Source organism: Calliphora vicina, chromosome 1 (genome assembly GCF_958450345.1).
Source record: "Calliphora vicina chromosome 1, idCalVici1.1, whole genome shotgun sequence".
In the NCBI taxonomy this organism is placed as follows: domain Eukaryota; kingdom Metazoa; phylum Arthropoda; class Insecta; order Diptera; family Calliphoridae; genus Calliphora; species Calliphora vicina.
In genome coordinates, this window is record NC_088780.1 from 51074666 (window position 1) to 51093595 (window position 18930).

The 18930-nt window shown below is 27.8% G+C and overlaps 1 protein-coding gene across 2 annotated transcripts; it reads left to right on the top strand.

Annotated features, from left to right (window-relative positions):
• The first annotated feature begins 596 nt into the window (after nucleotides 1–596).
• LOC135961169 (sodium-coupled monocarboxylate transporter 2-like) lies at nucleotides 597–18930 on the top strand. 2 transcript variants are annotated; one of them, XM_065512671.1, is made up of 10 exons: nucleotides 597–959; nucleotides 15210–15369; nucleotides 16771–16888; nucleotides 16986–17053; nucleotides 17125–17276; nucleotides 17340–17480; nucleotides 17541–17649; nucleotides 17716–18090; nucleotides 18160–18317; nucleotides 18390–18930. In XM_065512671.1, exons 1-10 carry the CDS (start codon nucleotides 736–738, stop codon nucleotides 18739–18741), a joined length of 1857 nt encoding a protein of 618 aa, XP_065368743.1. In that variant the 5' UTR covers nucleotides 597–735; the 3' UTR covers nucleotides 18742–18930. The 2 variants fall into 2 exon arrangements, with proteins under 2 accessions (XP_065368743.1, XP_065368738.1); XM_065512666.1 differs by lacking the exon at nucleotides 597–959 and adding an exon at nucleotides 11208–11434.

Below are 18930 nucleotides of genomic sequence, written 5' to 3' on the forward strand. Positions count from 1 at the left end.
TGAAATGTTATAAACCGTATTAAATATTAATTATTTTTAAATAACTGATGCTTCTTACTGGAACTACCATTGATTATAATTTCGTTTTTGAGTTCAAAGAATCTTGTATAACAGAAATTCTGATAACCTACCGGAATGTGCTAACCAAAAAACTAATTTATACCAGCTACAACTTACAAAAACCAAAACCAAATGTAAATTGAAATGATTTATTCATTTTATGATATTCTATATAATAACTTACTTACATACATACATAGATAACTAAGTAAGAATTGTAGAACCAACACGTCTAATATTATATTAAATTTAATATAATATAACCTTAAACAATAACAGAACTCGTACATACATATAGCAAGTATTATAAATAAAATTGTAAAAATCGCAAATCCCTGACAAACATACACGTACTATATACAATTGTAGGTTGCTTTTCATTCATCTGATAAGATTTCTTTACTGTCATTTCATCTCAAATGAATAAAAATAAGAATTATTCTTCTTTATTTAAGTTGAAAGCATCTTTAATAACAGAAAAGTTTAAGTGGCCGGTCCATACTGGTCGACATTATTCACAAGACGTTTAAATAATATTAAAAAACTCTAATTTTGTGCAATAACGTGAAATGTGAAATATAATTCGAATATTTTTATATAAAATTTTACAAAAAAATATATTATTATTTAAACTTATTACCATAAAAAACTTAAAACGGAATTTTAGTTTTAAAAATGTCTAACATTGAAAGCACCATGGCTACCGTAGCGGAAGATTTGCCAAAAAGTTTTACCTTCGGTACGGTCGATTATATTGTGTTCGTAGTGATGTTGTGCGTATCGGCCGGTATTGGTGTTTACTTTGGTTTCTTTTCGAAATCGAAAAATACAACAGATGAATATTTAATGGGCAGTAAACAAATGAAAACCATACCCATTGCAATATCCTTAATAGCAAGGTAAATATTGCAAGTGAAAAAGTTTTACTTGAGTTGAGGATTCTTTGTGAAAATCTTCAAAAAATTTCAGGATAATTTAAAAATGTCTATCATTTTGTTTAAAAAGCTATATTCGGCTGTGCCGAATCTTATATACCCTTCACCAAATTATACTTTTTAAAAAAAAAAATTTTTAAATTAAAAAAAAAAATTTTTAATTTATTAGTGAAAAAATTTTAACAAAAAATTGTTTGGTGAAAAAAAATTCGGGTTGAAAAATATTTTTCCCGATTTTGATCCATTGGACCTACACTTTACTTACTAAAGCCTTATATACATCGCTGCAATAAGCAAAAAATCGAGATTGTCCCGGTTTTTTCCTTATATCTCAGCCATTTGTGGGCCGATTTTACAAATTTTTTTAGTAACCGAGCCGATACAATTTCCAATATGTTGATGTATCAATCATGTTTGTAAGTTATTTGGGTTCTACGAAAAGTTGATATATACCCTTGCCACTCATGGTGAATTGCTGTTAAATAAAGTAAAATGTCTAGAAACTAGTCCACATAAAGTTATTTGGTTATTAGTCAAATTTTGAGTTTTAACAAAATTTAGAATATTATAATCTCAAGATAAGAGAAATTGATGAAGGCATTCATTAGTGACAAAATAAATATACATCTAGGAAAGTTATCTAGGGAGTAAACTAAATTATTCGACAAGGTATCGTAACTTATCACTTCTTAATTTGTTGATATCTGTGGTAATACGAAGTTTTAAATTCCTCAAAATATTTAAATTCGCTTTCTTTTGACTTTTATCGAGGTTCAAAGTTCAATTTTTATATAAGAATCCAATTTTTTACAATATTGGTCTCATAGTAATGATTATACTTCTACCCCAGTTTCAATATATCTTCCTAAAAATCCATTTCTTATGAACACAGGATATTGAACAAAGGATATGTCAATAAAGTCATCTTCTATTTTCTATATTTTTATACATTCAGAGTGGGACCATGAGGAAATCTCGAGATCTAGCAAAAGTTTCCTAATATTTCGAAGAATAATCAAACAACTTCAATTGTAATTAGTTGTCCTTAGACAACTGAGAATATCAAGAAAAACCCTGAGCTATATTCGGCTGTGCCGAATCTTATATACCCTTCACCAAATTATACTTCAAAATAAAAATTTTAAATATTTTTAGGTAAAAAAAATTTTTTTTTTCCAAAATTGTTTTTTAATTTTTTGGAAAAAATAATTTTTCTAATTGTTTTTTTAAAAATTTAAAATTTTTTTTTTTGTTTTTTATTTTTTATTTTTTTTTAATATTTAGTAGGGTATTCAATCGATCAACCGTTAATCGGTTAACCGATTAATTTTGGACGGTTAACTGTTCGAATAATTTGAAATTGCCGATTTTCAAATAACAAATAAACCAATTAATTTGTGTCGATTAACCGATTAACCGAAATTCCTTTTTTTTCACTTAAAATTTTTTTTTTGTATTTATGTTTCCCTTTCAAATACAAATTTCAAATTAAAATTAGATATTTTTTGAACATTCAATAAACATGATTAGTGAGTATGTATAACAGCTGACATATTTAATTTACATGTCTTTGCAACTTTGTTTGTATTTATATGTATAGACAAAACTTTTTTTGAAATGAGTCTTTTATTATAACTAAACCAGTGTTGCCACTTCATGTGTAATTACACATATTGTGTGTAATTTTAACTTGAATGTGTAGCCCATGTGTAATTGAATGCATGTGTAATTCATGTGTAATTTTAAATTCGAATTATATAAAAAAAATGTATTGTCCCCTCAATAAAACAATAGCGTATAAGCATCCCAGCAAAAACTTTACTTATAAATAAGCCGAATGTGTAATTTTAAATTCGAATTATATAAAAAAAATGTATTGTCCCCTCAATAAAACAATAGCGTATAAGCATCCCAGCAAAAACTTTACTTATAAATAAGCCGAAAAATAAGGGGAATTTGACGATTCGACTACTTATTTTTCTACTGAAAGAAGTCATTATTTTTGTTACCGATGTCCCAAAAGTAATCCTTTATTTTTTGGCCGAAAATATGTTGTTTTGTTAGTAGAGTTATTTATAGAATTTTGTATTTGCAAACAAAAAATAAAAAAATAAAAAATAAGTCGCAGCCAACAGTCGAACCAGCAACTATCCGTTGGCTAGTCTACTGTTGTACTCACTACACCACTGCTTAGTTATTTTATTGTGCATCAAATAATGGTGTTCATACAGTAATACAATATTATTTTCTGTGTTTCTAAAAATAAACATGCAATAACAAAAATTGGCAAATTGAAAAAAAGTAACTGATTATTTGTTTTGTTTGTTTATTTTGTTTTTTTAGACTTTACTACTTAAAATGTAAGTTATTAAAAAATACATTATTTGTTGCTTTGTAAGCGAAGTTTTTGCTGGGATATACACTAGGTTGGGTCGATTTTTTTCATAAAAAATCTTATAGCAGAAACGCATTCTACGGAAAATTCTAAGAAGTTTTCCCCAAGAAACCATAGGTCTAAAATCAAATCCTATCTTGCGCATTTCGATTTTTATCCAATAAAAAAACTATTAAAAAAAATATATATACTGAAATATCATTGGATAAAAGTCGAAATGCGCAAAATAGGATTTCATTTTAGACCTATGGTTTCTTGAGGAACCTTTCTTAGAATTTTTACTTTTTTATCGTCCATACAATTCGACCCGGCCTAATATACACTATTATTTTTTTATTGCATAATAAATGTGAAATTCTACTTCCACAAGGTGGATCAAAATATCAATTGAAATATTACTTTTGTTCTAGATGTCTACTAACACAAAAATTTTAAACTCAATTATTTCGAAATGGCATACAAATTATACACTACTGTTTTATTAAGGAGACAATATTGTCAATTAAAATTATCACCATTCATATTGACTGTATTTTTCGTGATTTTAAAAGTTCTGGGTCCTTTTAACCCAAGTGCTCTGATTCTGAATAGCTTTTACTTAAAAATCATAACATTAATGAAATTAGGCTCATTCTCCAAAATACGCCCAAAAAATATTTTTTTCGAAAATCGTTCTTATTTTAATATTTCTCAAAATATGTTAATTTTGTTCCTAAATTTCTTATTGTAGTTGCCAGTTGTGGTTTCTGGTGTGTGTTTTAAATAAAAAAAATAAAATTTACTTACTATTTTGGAAGCTTTATTTCTAATTTATAACTACAAATTTTAAAAACCTAAACGTTGCATTTATTTACTTACAAGATTTTACTGGTAAAGTGTTCATTTACTTTTTCCTATTTTTGAGAATTTACTCTCTCGTTACAAGTATTTACTAGTAAGATAAATGATCAAAGCTATAATTTACAAATAGTAAAAAATAGTTAACTTTGTACAAATAAAGCCTATTTGAAACTGAAAAAAAAACTTATTTCAAAGCCTTAATATAAATTAGAAAAAAATTCAAATTTGAAAGCAGTGTGCTATTTTTTTAAATATTGTTAAATTTTTAATAGAAATGTAACAATTTCCAATGGAAAAATCTCCGAATGAACATTGATTAATATTTGTTAAAAGCGTATTTGACATATTTGACTGATCTCAAGAATTCATTACTTACCATTTATATTCATGTACGTTTTAAAAATCTTGTATTCGCAATAGGGCCTTTAGTCAATTTCTCCTATTTGCGATCACGAAAATTTATTTACATGTGTAATTTTTGGCCATATGTGTAATTTAGTTATGAGGCATGTGTAGTTTATAATTTTCTTGGTGGCAACACTGAACTAAACGAAACTATTAAATTAATCAAAATATAAAACAATCCAAAAAGGAATATTCGTTATCATGCTTTTGATTTCTCCACTAGGGATGCCAAACGGGACTGGGTTTTACAAATCCCGGGATTCGGGATTTTAGAAATGTAAATCCCGGGATCCCGGGATTTTTCGGGACCCCGGGATTTTTCGGGATCCCGGGATTTTTCGGGATTTCGGGATTTTTCGGGACTTCGGGATTTTAATTAAATGTCAAAAAACATCAAGTTCAAAAATAAAAACTATTTATTTCGTTAATACACTAAGTAGAAATATAACAAAGCAAAAACTAATGGATTGAATTAATATATATATATAAAGTATTGAGGAAACCGGGCTACATTTGTCCCTAGTCCCCATACATGGTCCCCTTCAGAAAATGACTTTAACATTCATAGTTGTCTTATAATAATTAAAATAGTGATAAAATTGAATAAACAAGTTGCATATGAAAATTAATCTTTCTACCAACTCTTGTGAGGGCCAGTCCATAATAATATAACCTCTATATCAGAAAATATTTTATTGTCAATAAATAATTTATATATAATGATATTAACATAAATTTCATTCATTCATTCATAAATACTGATTCAAGTCCCCATAGAAGACCAAAACTACATATTGATGGTGGGTATAAAAGATGAATATACCACTCTTAGTTGTTTTATATTAGTATTATAAGTATGCTGAAATTTAGCTTTCTAGGTTTCATCCTAAAATATTAAAAAATCTCGTAATTTTCGGGATTTGTTAATCCCGAAAAATCCCGGGATTGTTTTTCACAAATCCCGGGATTCGGGAAATCCCGATCCCGAAAAATCCCGGGATTTTCGGGATCGGGATTTCGGGATTGGCATCCCTATTCTCCACATATACAATCAGCGAGAGAGTTTTTTTCCAAGAAAAGTTTTATTAAATCTAAAGAACAAAATCGTTTAAATTATATTCTTTTTATAAAAGATTATTTCAGAAGATCTCATTAAAACCCTAAAAAACTCTCACATCGCTCATTTGCTGCAACAACGTCATAATTCAAAAAAAAGTCGTTTCGAGAAAAACATCTTTGAATATTTTATGACATTTTACTATTTCTTAAATAAATTTTCAACAAATCATGCGATTTCAGAAATATAAATAGTAGATGTTAATATCTTTCTTATCTGTATTTAACCTAAATTTTTATTTATCAAATATACGAGAAAACATAAATTTTAATTTTGATTTTTACAACAAAAAAAAACACTCTCACACAAAAAATAATTGACTTTTTTGAAAACTGTTAAAACTACATGAAGGATTATAGAACAGCTCATATTTTGTATTACTCAGTTCATAAAATACGGATTTTGAGTAATGACGTTGTTGCAGCAAATAGGCGATATGTTTACAAAAATGATCTCAAATACCTTATTTGCTGGTTTTTATGTTTTTGTACACAAAATTCGTTGTATTTTCAATTTAAAATGAAAATGGAAATTATTCGGTTAATCGAAGTAGTGAAGATGGAAGGATGACATGTGATATACAATATGTGGATCTTAAACTAAATATTTTTTTGAAAAAAAAAATTATTGGATATCTAAAAGGATATTCAGGGATTAAAATTTTAAAGGACATTTTTGACATCTTTTGATCCTTTTACATACTGTTTGACAGCTAGCTGTTGGTTTCAATTTCGTGCGAAAGAAGTGCCGCGCATGGCGAATTTATACAAGGTGGAGTCAGTCAAACAGCTGATAATTTTTTTTCGCTTTTTGGTTCTAACAGTTGTCAAAGCTTGTTTTTATATTTAAATATCTACATATTATAATCGTATTAACAAAATATTTATTTTTTACATAAATAAGTAAAGCCCTACATTAAGTTGTAATACATATTTGTATATTTTTGCATTTTTGTTTTTTGACATTTGTTAAGACCAATTGTTGTATTTGTAGAACTGATAGCACCTTGTATAAATTCGCCTTGTTGCCGCGTATGTAGGGTTTTTAATTTCCCGACCTTTTTTGATTCCCGGGAATCGGGAAATTTTTTTCTACATTCCCGGGTACCCGACTATTCCCGAAATAAATAATGATACTGTATATTATAGTCAAATTTCATATAAAAACTTTGTGTTATAATTATTAAATATCAGAGCTTCGAATTAATTAATAAAATTTGAGCTTAATTCACTAAAATCTTAATCCGTAATTAAAAAATGTCAGCGTTTCATTCCATAAATCCATTCCTAATATTTAATTTTTTAGATTCATTCCAAAGCCTTTATTTAAACTGAATTAATTTTAAAGTTAATTAATAACAGAATTTATTCAAACTTTGAATGATTAAATTTTTGTTAAATCAAATCATTTACAAAATTAATTGAAAAAATTGTCTTAAATCTTTTTGTACTAGATTTTAATTGAAGAAAAATTTAATCATTTAATAAATTGTTTAAGCTTTTTTGTTATAGATTTGAAGAAGAAATTTAAAGAAATTAGAATGCTTCAATAAGAAATAAATTCTATAAATAATGAATTCTCTTTTTAAATTTTCCTACGAAAAACCCCAAATAAATAATAATAATAATAATAAGCGGTCTATATAGCCAAGATATAAGCAAAAAACTGTAAAAAACTTTTTACTGTTTTTTGGTAAAAAAAACAGAGTTCTAACTCGTTTTCTATGTATTTTCGTCAGTTTTTAATAGCCGGGATTCCCGACTAAAAATCCCGAGAATCAGGTAGTGAAAAATTGGAAAAATTCCCGGGAAATTTGTACCGGGAATTCCCGGGATAAAAACCCTACGCGTATGTTATTTCGTGTGGAGAAATAAGGTTGCCAGATGTATTTCACATGTTTTCCACAATAAAAACAGAGTACTGCTTTTGCGAAATTATTTCGCAAATATTTCATTCCAAATATTTAGTTTGACAGCATTTCGCCCGAAATTTTGAACAGAGTACCTAGCTTTACAAGATAAAACAAAAATAATACGAAATAATTTACAACTCGTCTTGATCATTTGACACCAAAGTACATTAAAAATGTACTCCTCTGAAACTTTGAAGTCCTTTTAAAAGGAAACAGGATCACGAAATGAAAAACTGAAAACGTAGTTTTTCTCCATTTAATTTATTGTTTCAGACGTATATCATCCGGTTCGTGTCTAATATTGAGTGTCGTACGGTGTAATATATACACTGAGTCATAATACAATGGAAACATTTTTAGAAAACAATATTTCGTAATTTCAGTTATCAAAAACATTACCTTTAAATAAATGGATTTTTCTAAGATAAATTTAATTAGGATTTCTATTAAAATATAATAAATTTCAGTGTATTTAAACATTTAGGTTTAACAAAAATACTTTTATGGAATGTGGTTATACTTCTTAGCATTAGCAAAACTTAGGCAAGAAAGAAGACTACTTAAATTTCACTATGGTTTAATTCAACCCACAAATCCAATGCACACGTTTTAAATCAAACTGTGTCTGAAAAACCAATTACCATTGATCGCACTGTTGCGTTAACTATCGGTTAAAATTATTTTTGGATGAAAACTGTCAGTATAACTATTAGTTAACTCATAACCAGACTTCGTGTTACTGGGGGTAAACCGTATTAAATATCAATTATTTTTAAATAATTGAAACGTTCTTATGAGGATCGATGATGCTTCTAACGGGAACTTTCTTTCAATAAAATTGCGTTTTTGAGTACAAAGACTCTTGTATAACAGAAATTCTGGTAAGCTACTGGAATGTGCTAACCAAAAAACTAATTTATACCACCTTCAACTTACAAAAACCAAATGTAAATTTAAATGATTTATTCATTTTATGATATTCTATATAATATACTTACTTACATACATAGATAACTAAGTAAGAATTGTAGAACCAATACGTCTAATATTTAGGATATTCATGCGGTATGCTATCAGTCATATTGTCATAATGTCCTAATACAGTAGTTTTGACTTACCTGCCTTTCACTTAAGAGCATTTTGCATATATGTAAGTGCACAAAACTTGTGTTTTGTATATTTATTTATCAAACTCCATACAAATTCGTTAATTTAAGTGCATTGTTCATACCTGCACATTTAAGATAAGTGCATAATACTTTTGGAAGTAAAATTGGTTTTCATGAAAAAAATTTCATTTAGCTGCGTAATATAAAATGAAATCAAAACAAAATAAGAAAAATGCGATTTTGACTAATAAATTGTGTTGTAAACTTCTTAATAATTTTAAAAGTAGCTAAAATACCAAATTTGTCGTTATTTTTAAAGGGAAACATCACAAAACTTCATGTAAATTATTTGCCGTTAGCTGCTTTTTTGGGCAGTAAACTTAAATGCACTTACCAGCATCAATTAGCAGGTAAGTTAACTGATGTTAACTGCACTTTTAACTTACCTGCACAAAATATCGTGCAAAGTTGGTTGTGCAGGTAAGTCAAAATTACTGATTATTATAATAGTTGTTGTTGTGTTTTAAACAAGAAAAATTATTATTTTATGACAAAACAATAAACATAGTTCAAATACATAGTCTTATTAGTTAAGAATTTTTTTGTTTGAAACACAACAAAAATTTGATTAACCTTCGCTTTACCAAAGGTTTTTTTATGTACATGGTTTAACAATACCCACCCGGGTGGTATTGCACTTCTATAAATATATGTGACGAACGAAATTTTAAAAAATCGGAAAAACCATATAAAAAGTTTAAAATGTTTCTATTAAATTCTATACACAGAAAAAAGTTTCAACATAAATATTATGATTCGAATTCATTGATTTCAATTCATAACATTTATAAATAATTTCTTAAATAGTATGATTTTTTTAATATTTTATGTTTTGAAATAAAATCTAGAAGGCTTGAAAAATATAATTTCAATTTCATTTTTATTTTTATGTTGTTCAAAAATGTTTGAAATTTTTCATGGAAAATTTTTAGTTTTTTTTATAATTTTCAGCTACAAAATGATATAAAAAGCGTGAAAATGATTAAATTGATTTAAGAGGATGAAATGCTTTTATATTTATGAATGTTTTATTATGTTTAATGATAATTTTTAAGTTTCAGATATTCTCCTTTTTATCTTAAAATATTGGCCAATAATGGCTATTATGCAAATATTCTTGCACATTCATACAATTATAATGCAATTTATTAAAAAAATTAAGTAAAAAAAGCAAAAATTTCCGTCATGTAAAATTTTATAATATTTTTGAACATGTTCTTATTTTGAATGAAATAAGTTTGGGGAAAAAAAGTCAAGTTCGATTAATAATATTTATTACAAAATTCATTCCAAAGTATATTTATACAAGTACATGCAAGTAATCAGCTGTTCATTTTTTGTTCCTTTGTAAATACTTGTGAGATTGTCAAATTTTTTTACTTTTTTGTTTTTCTTTCTATGTTTGTTTATAATTTTTAATTTTTTTGTATTTGAAAATATTAATCAAAAAAAAATAATTTTGAAAAATTTCTATAATAAAAGCAAGAATAATAAATTAAAAATATGTTTTTATTCATTATGCAAAAAAAATATACTAGTGGCAGTGAGGACTTATTCTATGTGCGAAAAGACCCGATTAAATGGGCAACGTGAGTGAAATTTGTGGAAAAATTGTCAACAGTTTTTGACAATCTCACAAGTTTTTACACAAACAAAATGAATGTTGTTTATTTTATTGTTGATTTGTTGTAGAGTTGCATGTACTTGTATAAATATACTTTGATTCATTCCAATTATGAATTTTTTTTTTCTGTGTAGAACTCTAAAATTTGTTCAGTAAGTATAAATTTCATTTAAATCGAAACAAAATTAAAAAAATATTAAACCAATAAAAACGATGTGGTCACCCGGGTGGGTATTGGTAAAGCGAAGGTTAAACTGTCATAATATATTAGGACATTATGACAATATGACCATATAGTAGACCGTGTGAATACCCCAATTGTATTAAATTTAATATAATACAACCTTAAACAATAACAGCACTCGTATATATAGCAAGTATTATAAATAGAATTGTAAAAATCACAAATCCCTAACAAGCGCACACATCCAATTATGTACATATATTAGTACAATTGTAGGTTGCTTTTCATTCATCTGATATAATTTCTTTACTGTCATTTCATCTCAATTGAATTAAAATAAGAATTATTCATCTTTACTTAATTTCAAAGCATCTTTAATAACAGAAAAGTTTAGGTTGCCGGTCAATACTGGTCGGCATTATTCACAAGACTTACGGATACGTATTAATAATATTGAAATACTCTAATTTTTCAATAACGCGAAATGTAAAATTCGAATATTTTTATAAAAAATTTAAAAAAACTTATTTACATAAAAAACTTGAAATCGAATTATGGTGTTAAAAATGGCTAACATCATTGAAAGCAACGTGGCTGCCTTAGCCGAAGATTTGCCAAAAAGTTTTAGCTTCGGTACGGTCGATTATATTGTGTTCGTAGTGATGTTGTGCGTATCGGCCGGTATTGGTGTTTACTTTGGTTTCTTTTCGAAATCGAAAAATACAACAGATGAATATTTAATGGGCAGTAAACAAATGAAAACCATACCCATTGCAATATCCTTAATAGCAAGGTAAATATTGCAAGTGAAAAAGTTTTACTTGAGGATTCTTTGTGAAAATCTTCAAAAAATTTCAGGATAATTTAAAAATATCTATCATTTTTTTTTAAACAAAAAATCGAATAATAATGTAAAACGTCGAGAAACTACTCTACATAAAGTTATTTGGTTATTAGTCAAATTTTGAATTTTACCGAAATTTAGGATAATTCTGTGGTGGTTTGGAAAAACTAGGTGGTTTTGAAAACACGAGAAAAACACATTTAAAGTTTTAAACATATTTCACTAATCATTTAATATGAATTTATGTTATTATACATTCGCATTAAACAAAACATAATTTTAAATAATGTTGACGATTTCTGAACCGAAATTTTAGAACCGAAAATCGATGTCAGTTACCTTGTTTTTTCAAAAAATAGAAAAAAAGCTATTTTTTTAATTAATTTTTTATTTTACGGAATTAAAGCAACTTTAGTAATCATTTGTGGTAAAACATTGACTCATTACGTTAATTTATCCGTTTTTTTACGAAAAAATGGAGTTACCCAGTTTTTTCAAATAATATTTTTTCCTTTTATTCTAACATAAATATCATAATTAAACGGAGTTTTTTTCTTGTTTTAGGTTCAAAATTTGATTGTACTTTTGCCTATATCTCGGAAATTTGAGGGTGTTGTGTCGATTTATGCTATATCCCGTTTTGACATGAAACGGATTTCTAGAAAAAATTTTTAAAATCTTCAATTCATTAGCTTTATACAAAATATTAACTAAAATTCAAAAATTAATTTTGTTGATTGAAATTTTTCGCAGTTCATTAAAAGTTAATCTTGTATACCAAACATCAATATGTGACAATAACATATTTTTCTGATATAGGGTTTATATGGGGAGTAGGGTCAATTATGAACCGATCCTCACAAAAGTTTGTAGAAAGATTTAGGGCATAGGTATAATTTCAAAATACTTAGAACGAATTTAGGCAAAATTTTATTAGGATTGCCGCATATTCAACATAATTACGTCTGCTTAAACAATACACAGAAAAAACTATTTCTTAAACCATTTCAATTCAAATATTTGTCACATATTGAACTGGTTTCAATTATTTCATAATTAAATCAAGTATTCATTTGCTCAAAAACAAAATTTCTTGATATTTTCTATTGAATTATGAGTTTTGAATTTGATTATTTTGACAATTGAATATACAATTTTCGTTATTGGTTGAATTTCAAATATAAAAATTATTGAATAGATAATTTTCGTAATTGAAAACACATTTTTGTTATTTTTTATTTTTTCAATTACGAAAATTATCTATTCAATAATTTTTGTATTTGAAGTTCAACCAATAACGAAAATTGTATATTCAATTGTCAAAATAATCAAATTCAAAACTCAAAATTCAATAGAAAATATCATGAAATTTTGTTTTTGAGCAAATGAATACTTGATTTAATTATGAAATAATTGAAACCAGTTCAATATGGGATAAATGTTTGAATTGAAATATAATTTTTTCTGTGTATACAAATGCTTAAACATTTGTATGGGGGCTAAGTGAAATCACGGACCAATATTGCCCGATGGACCGATAATAATAGTATTTGTGGAAAATTTCAGCCAGTTAGCTACTTTAGTTTGGGCTCTATCGTGTTTTCAACAATACTTCGAGACAAAAAAAAAATAAAATTTTGTAAAAACCGGTTTTTTCGAATAATTCGAAAACCGCTTTGACAACTCTACACCTAACCACATTTAAGTAATTAAACTAATAAAAAGACGTACCGAGTTCGTTAAATTACACATAGTTATCATATTCTTTACGATAAGTGATTTTTGTCTTTTGATTATTACATCAGAAATTCAATTGAGATAATCAAAAAATAGCTTTTTGTCTGAATACGGTTCATGTTATTTTCATGTTTTTGAGTTGAATGTACAATGTAACGTTATCATAAATATTTTCAATATTTTCTATGCACATGTGACGATGTTTGTAAGAACCATGACACAACAATATGAGGTACACTCAGTAGAAAATAAATTCTCAATTATACAATTCTTGTAACGTCAAACTAAAGAAAATATGAAAAAAATCAAAATCAAAGTTTGACTTTATAGGGGTAAATATTGAAAACTCTCCCTAGTGATTCTACCTTCTGCAATTATTGTATCATGGTAAGAACCATAAGTAGTAACCCAGCAATTAAGCAAGTAGTCAATATATCACTTAAGGTAGGGTCACACAATGCAAATATTTGCTCAAAAAAGCGTAACTACTTTTTTTAGCACAAATTTGTTTGACGTGTTACTCTTACAATTGTTTTGTAAGATCAAACAGCATCAAATAAAATAAAACATTTTGTTTTTGTTTCGTATAATCCTAAGAAAAACAAGTTTTTAAAATAAATAATAGAATTCAAATATATTTTATTTAGTGGTTACGTCTTTTATGTCAAATTAGCACCCGTACATATTAAAATAACTAGTTACGTAGCTGATTAAGCAGGCAGTTAGGTTGCTAACTCTATGTAACCGGAATGGGAATCCAATGCGTTGGCCAGCTATAGGACAGTTTCATTGTAATCAAAAAGGGTCTATTGACCCCCTGTTTAGGATGTGTAAGTGTTAAAATAACTAGTTATGCAACTAATAGTTACCCTAAATATATTCTATATTTACTATGTATATAAAACACCAAAAATTTGTCTACTTATGTCCGTTATAGACTCTGAAACCATCCAACCGATTAGCTCAAAACCGGTTTCATTGGAAAGGAAATTTTCGGAAGATGGTTTTAGACACCTAATCCTACATTCGGCCCATTCTTAATCCGATTTTCGAATTTTCCCACACAAACATTTTTCCCAAATTTGAACTTTTGAAAATTTGTAGTTTTGAAATTTTGTTTGTAGGCACATCACACGATGTAGATCCACTAGGAAGGGATTTTTGGAAATTCAAATTTTAAAATTGGTAAAATCGGCATCTCTATATCTCCGAAACTAAGAAAGCTAGCACTAAGGCGCAATTTACATTAAGACTTTTCAGACGTCTGTTTTTTCGAATTCCCTTTCGAGAATCTTCCAAAAAATCATGAACATTTACACGGTGATTTTTTACATGAAATTATGTTTGTCTTGTTTTTGACATTTAATTAAACCGTAATTCTATTGCAGAATTTCGGGTTTTCTACTTTATTCAATAAGCTAATTTTCGAAACCTAAAAACAAGGTTGGCACCACTGAATTCAGCATAAACGAATTAGTTTAACCCACCGGCTGCCCCGCTTGATAATTATAGATAAAATCACTAGTTCGGGATAGTCTTCTAGAACTGCTGGTAATTGATTGAAAAAAAAATATCTCTGCTTTTGCTTAACGATTCGAAAGCACTTCCTGGACAATTTAAGATAGTACGTTCATTGGGCATGTTAACAGTTTAATAAAGATGACTGTAGTTTTATAATTCAATTCTTGGAATTCCATGGAATATTTATATAAACATTTTTATTGGGATATTTTGGGAATTATTTTATTGATTCAAAGAGTTGTAATAGTCGAATACTTTTAGGAAATATACATAGTTTTCTAAAGAATTTATGTATTTAAATAGTCTGAGGATATAAAAGTAGTTAATAAAACTAGTACATATTTTCATATGATTCATATGAATGCAAAACAAAATGATATTCGAAAATTTGGAAATTCGAAGTAGTAGAAATAATTAAAATATTAACAAGAATATATTATGAACTAACTCTCTTTTCACTTTCCAGTCAACTTTCAGGTATTGCAATTATGTCAGTACCGGCGGAAAATTATGCATTCGGTTTTACATACGCTTTTATTGTGGCGTGTTTAATCTTAGTAATTCCCATTCTCAATTATATTATTGTTCCAGTATTCTACAATAACAATATTTCGAATTGTTATGAGGTAAGTAAAAAACAATATGCATATGTATATTAGGGTGACCAGATCTCAAATGGGGAGAAAAAAATTTCGGAATCTTGTTCGTCTGGACCCCACAAAACGATTCCCCTTTCCAGATATGGAGATAGCCGAAATTTGAAGTCGATTAAACAACGTTAACCCGTGCCGCTCATCGCTCAAAGTTTTGAGGTGCATTTGAAGGGTAAAAATCAATTTTTTTCAGCTTTTGTAAAAATTTTGCCATTAAAAAATTACTTTTGCAATTTAATTTAAAAGAATAGACAGGTACACACAATTGTCGTTCTAATGAGATATAAAGGACTAAAATTGGTTAAAAAGTCATTAACGTGACTCAGGCCACTAGAACATGAAATGTAGGAACAAAATTAACATATTTCAAGAAATTTTTTTTTTCCATATTTACTTGTATATGACATTTTGTCTTCGTAGAATATCGTTAACCTATTCGCAGGTATGACCAACAAAATTACATTTTTTTAATCGCAGTTTCAAATATCCATTTTCAAATTTTTCAAAATTTTGTTAAACAAATATCAGAATTTTTTAAAGCGGCTATCTCAATATCTGGAAATGGGAAACGTTTTGTGGGGTCCATACGAACAAAATTTCGCCATCGATTTTTTGTGGTCACTCTAATGTATATACATATATGTGTTCTTGTTTAGGTCAAATTTGGAATATAAATTCTAGCTACGAATTATTAAAATTTTGGAGAAATTGCTGTTGAAAATTTTAATATTGTCATTTTTCTCAAGCATTTGGTCAAATTTCAGTATATTTTTAAGGGATTATCTGGTAAAAATTTACTGATTTCTGTTATCAGTATCAGAAATCAGTAAATTTTCAGCAGATAATACCTTAAAAATATACTGAAATGTTAGCAATATAGGCACGAAAAAGTCATCAAAGAATTAAAATTTCCAACGGATATTATGTTCAAAATTTCATCTAAATACAAGAACACAACTACACCATTTCCAATTGAATTTCAGAAATTTCCAGTTGAATTTCAGAAGTTTCTTATTATATTTCGGAATTTTCCAATTATATATCTTCCTATTCTTTATATATTGAAGAAATTTCCAATTATGTATATTTCAGACCTTTTAATTTAAACTTAAAAAGTTTCTAATTGTATTTCAGAATTTTCCAATTGTTTTTCCGAAATTCCTATTTGTATTTCAGAAATTGGCATTTTTATTGCTATTCGAATTTTCTGAAATTCAATTAGAAAATACTGAAATATATGTAATTGGAAATTTCTGAAATTCAATTGGAATTTTCTGAAATACAATTAGAAACATCAGAAATGGTGTAGTTAATATAAATACAAGTACTTTTTCTAATTTAAGACATGTAAATTTTTGGATATTTCTTTTATAGTATTTAGAAATGCGGTTCAATAAGAGGACACGTCAATTGGTGACAGCTTCGTTTGTTGTGAATGCTTGTCTCATGTTACCGGTCTATATATTTGTACCATCTTTGGCATTCTCTCAAGGTAAAATGGAAATAAATTTTTAATTCAATTATACTTTATGTACTTTCTTACATATGTTTACAAAAAAAAATGGATTAAAATTCATTTTCATTTACAGTGACGGGCATAAATATTCATTTAATAAATACTGTGATATGTTCGATTTGTATATTCTATACCATGTTGGTAAGTATTGAAAATTTCTCAAAATAAATAATTACCAGACAATTAAATCCCACTTTCTTTCTTTTCTATAGGGTGGTATTAAAGCTGTTGTGTGGACTGATGTAGTACAGGCTGGTATAATGATTTCTTCGGTGGTTTTGGTGGGAGTTTTAGGCACTCTAAAAGTGGGCGGCCTAAGCAAGGTTCTGGAATATGCGGGCGAAGGTGGTCGTCTTGATTTCAAGTAAAAATTTAATTTTATATTGTTTTTATTAGATATTTATTAATCGTATCATTATTGTTTTAGTTTTTCAACGGATCCTCGGGTACGTTCGACATTTTGGAATCTGTTTAGTGGTGGCGTATTAATGTGGGTGGGTCATGTTGGTTTAAATCAAAGTTGTGTCCAAAGAATTGTCTCTTTGCCCTCTTTAAGTCAAGCTAGAAAGTAAGTGCTATTCTCTCGGGTTTATAAATCTAAAACTGTAATATTAAATTTCCCTTTCAGAGCTTTAGTTATAGTTGGAATTGGAGTTTTTATTATTATGGGTTTCAATTCTTTTATTGGACTTGTCATGTTTGCTCGTTACTATGGATGTGATCCCATCTTGGGTGGTGTAAGTTAAGATTTTCCCAACAGCCCAAAAAAAAACATTTATAAAACTAATTACAATATATTTTAGATTGTTGAAAAAGCTGACAAAATGATGCCTTTCTTTGTGCAAGATGTCATGGGCCACTTGCTGGGCATGCCTGGTGTTTTCATTTCATGTGTTTTCAGTGCTGCCTTAAGTACCATGTCGGCCATGTTGAATTCGGTAGCAGGTGTCGTCTATTTTGACTATATTAAGCCCTTTATTAAGCATACAGATGCCCGAGCAAATAATATAATGAAGATATTTGTTGTGGCCATGGGTTGTTATTGTATACTGGGCGGTTTAGTGGTTCAAAGATTCACCTCAATTTTACAAACAATCATCACAATAACGGGCATTAATACGGGAGCAGTAGTGGGTGTATTTCTGTTGGGCATGTTTGTTCCCAGAGTCAATGGCAAAGTAAGAAATATTACCTAATAATAATCTATTTAGTTCCAGTTTGTAATAATTAATTTTGTATTTTTTAAGGTGGCATTCATATCAATAGGTTTTAGTGTTGGCGCCATGTTATGGATTATTCTTAATGCTCAAATGCGCCTCAAGGCAGGCTATATAAAATATGAAGGTCTGCCCACATCTGTGGATCGATGTGAATCTCTGAATTTCCAAGGCATGCTGCAAAACATGTAAGTTTTATTTAAAACCCAAGATAAATGTTAAAAAACACAAAAAACTCAATTGTATTTATATTTTTTTAGTACCAGCATTCCCATATCACTGACCACAACTGAACAACCTCTTGTTACCGGCACTTTAAGCAGTAATCGTGACTTTTCTATTTACGAAATATCCTTTTATTGGTATAAATTATTGGGCGCCTTTTTCGTATGGATTTCGGCCATACCATTAAGTTATATTTGGAAACGTGATAAGGAGGATAAAATGAATCCCAAACTGTATTCACCATTTGTTAAGAGCTTCCTAAGCCAACCTGTTGTCCAAAAGGAAGAAATACCTTTGAGAACACCGCATCCCTCTTTAATAGACGGTCATGCCACGATTTCAATATCAGAAAAGGAAATTGAAAATGAAAATGAAATCAAGAGTTAATTTTAAATTCTACCTCTTTACTAATTTATGATAAAACTTTATTACAAATTTTAATTACTTATTAATTAGTGCTAGTATTATTAGTTTTTATTCTTAATTTTAAATAACTTAAGGTTTTCTAAATTAAGTGCATATGAATGTAGTACATAATAAAAATAAATAAAAAATCATAATTTTTAAATCCAGAAA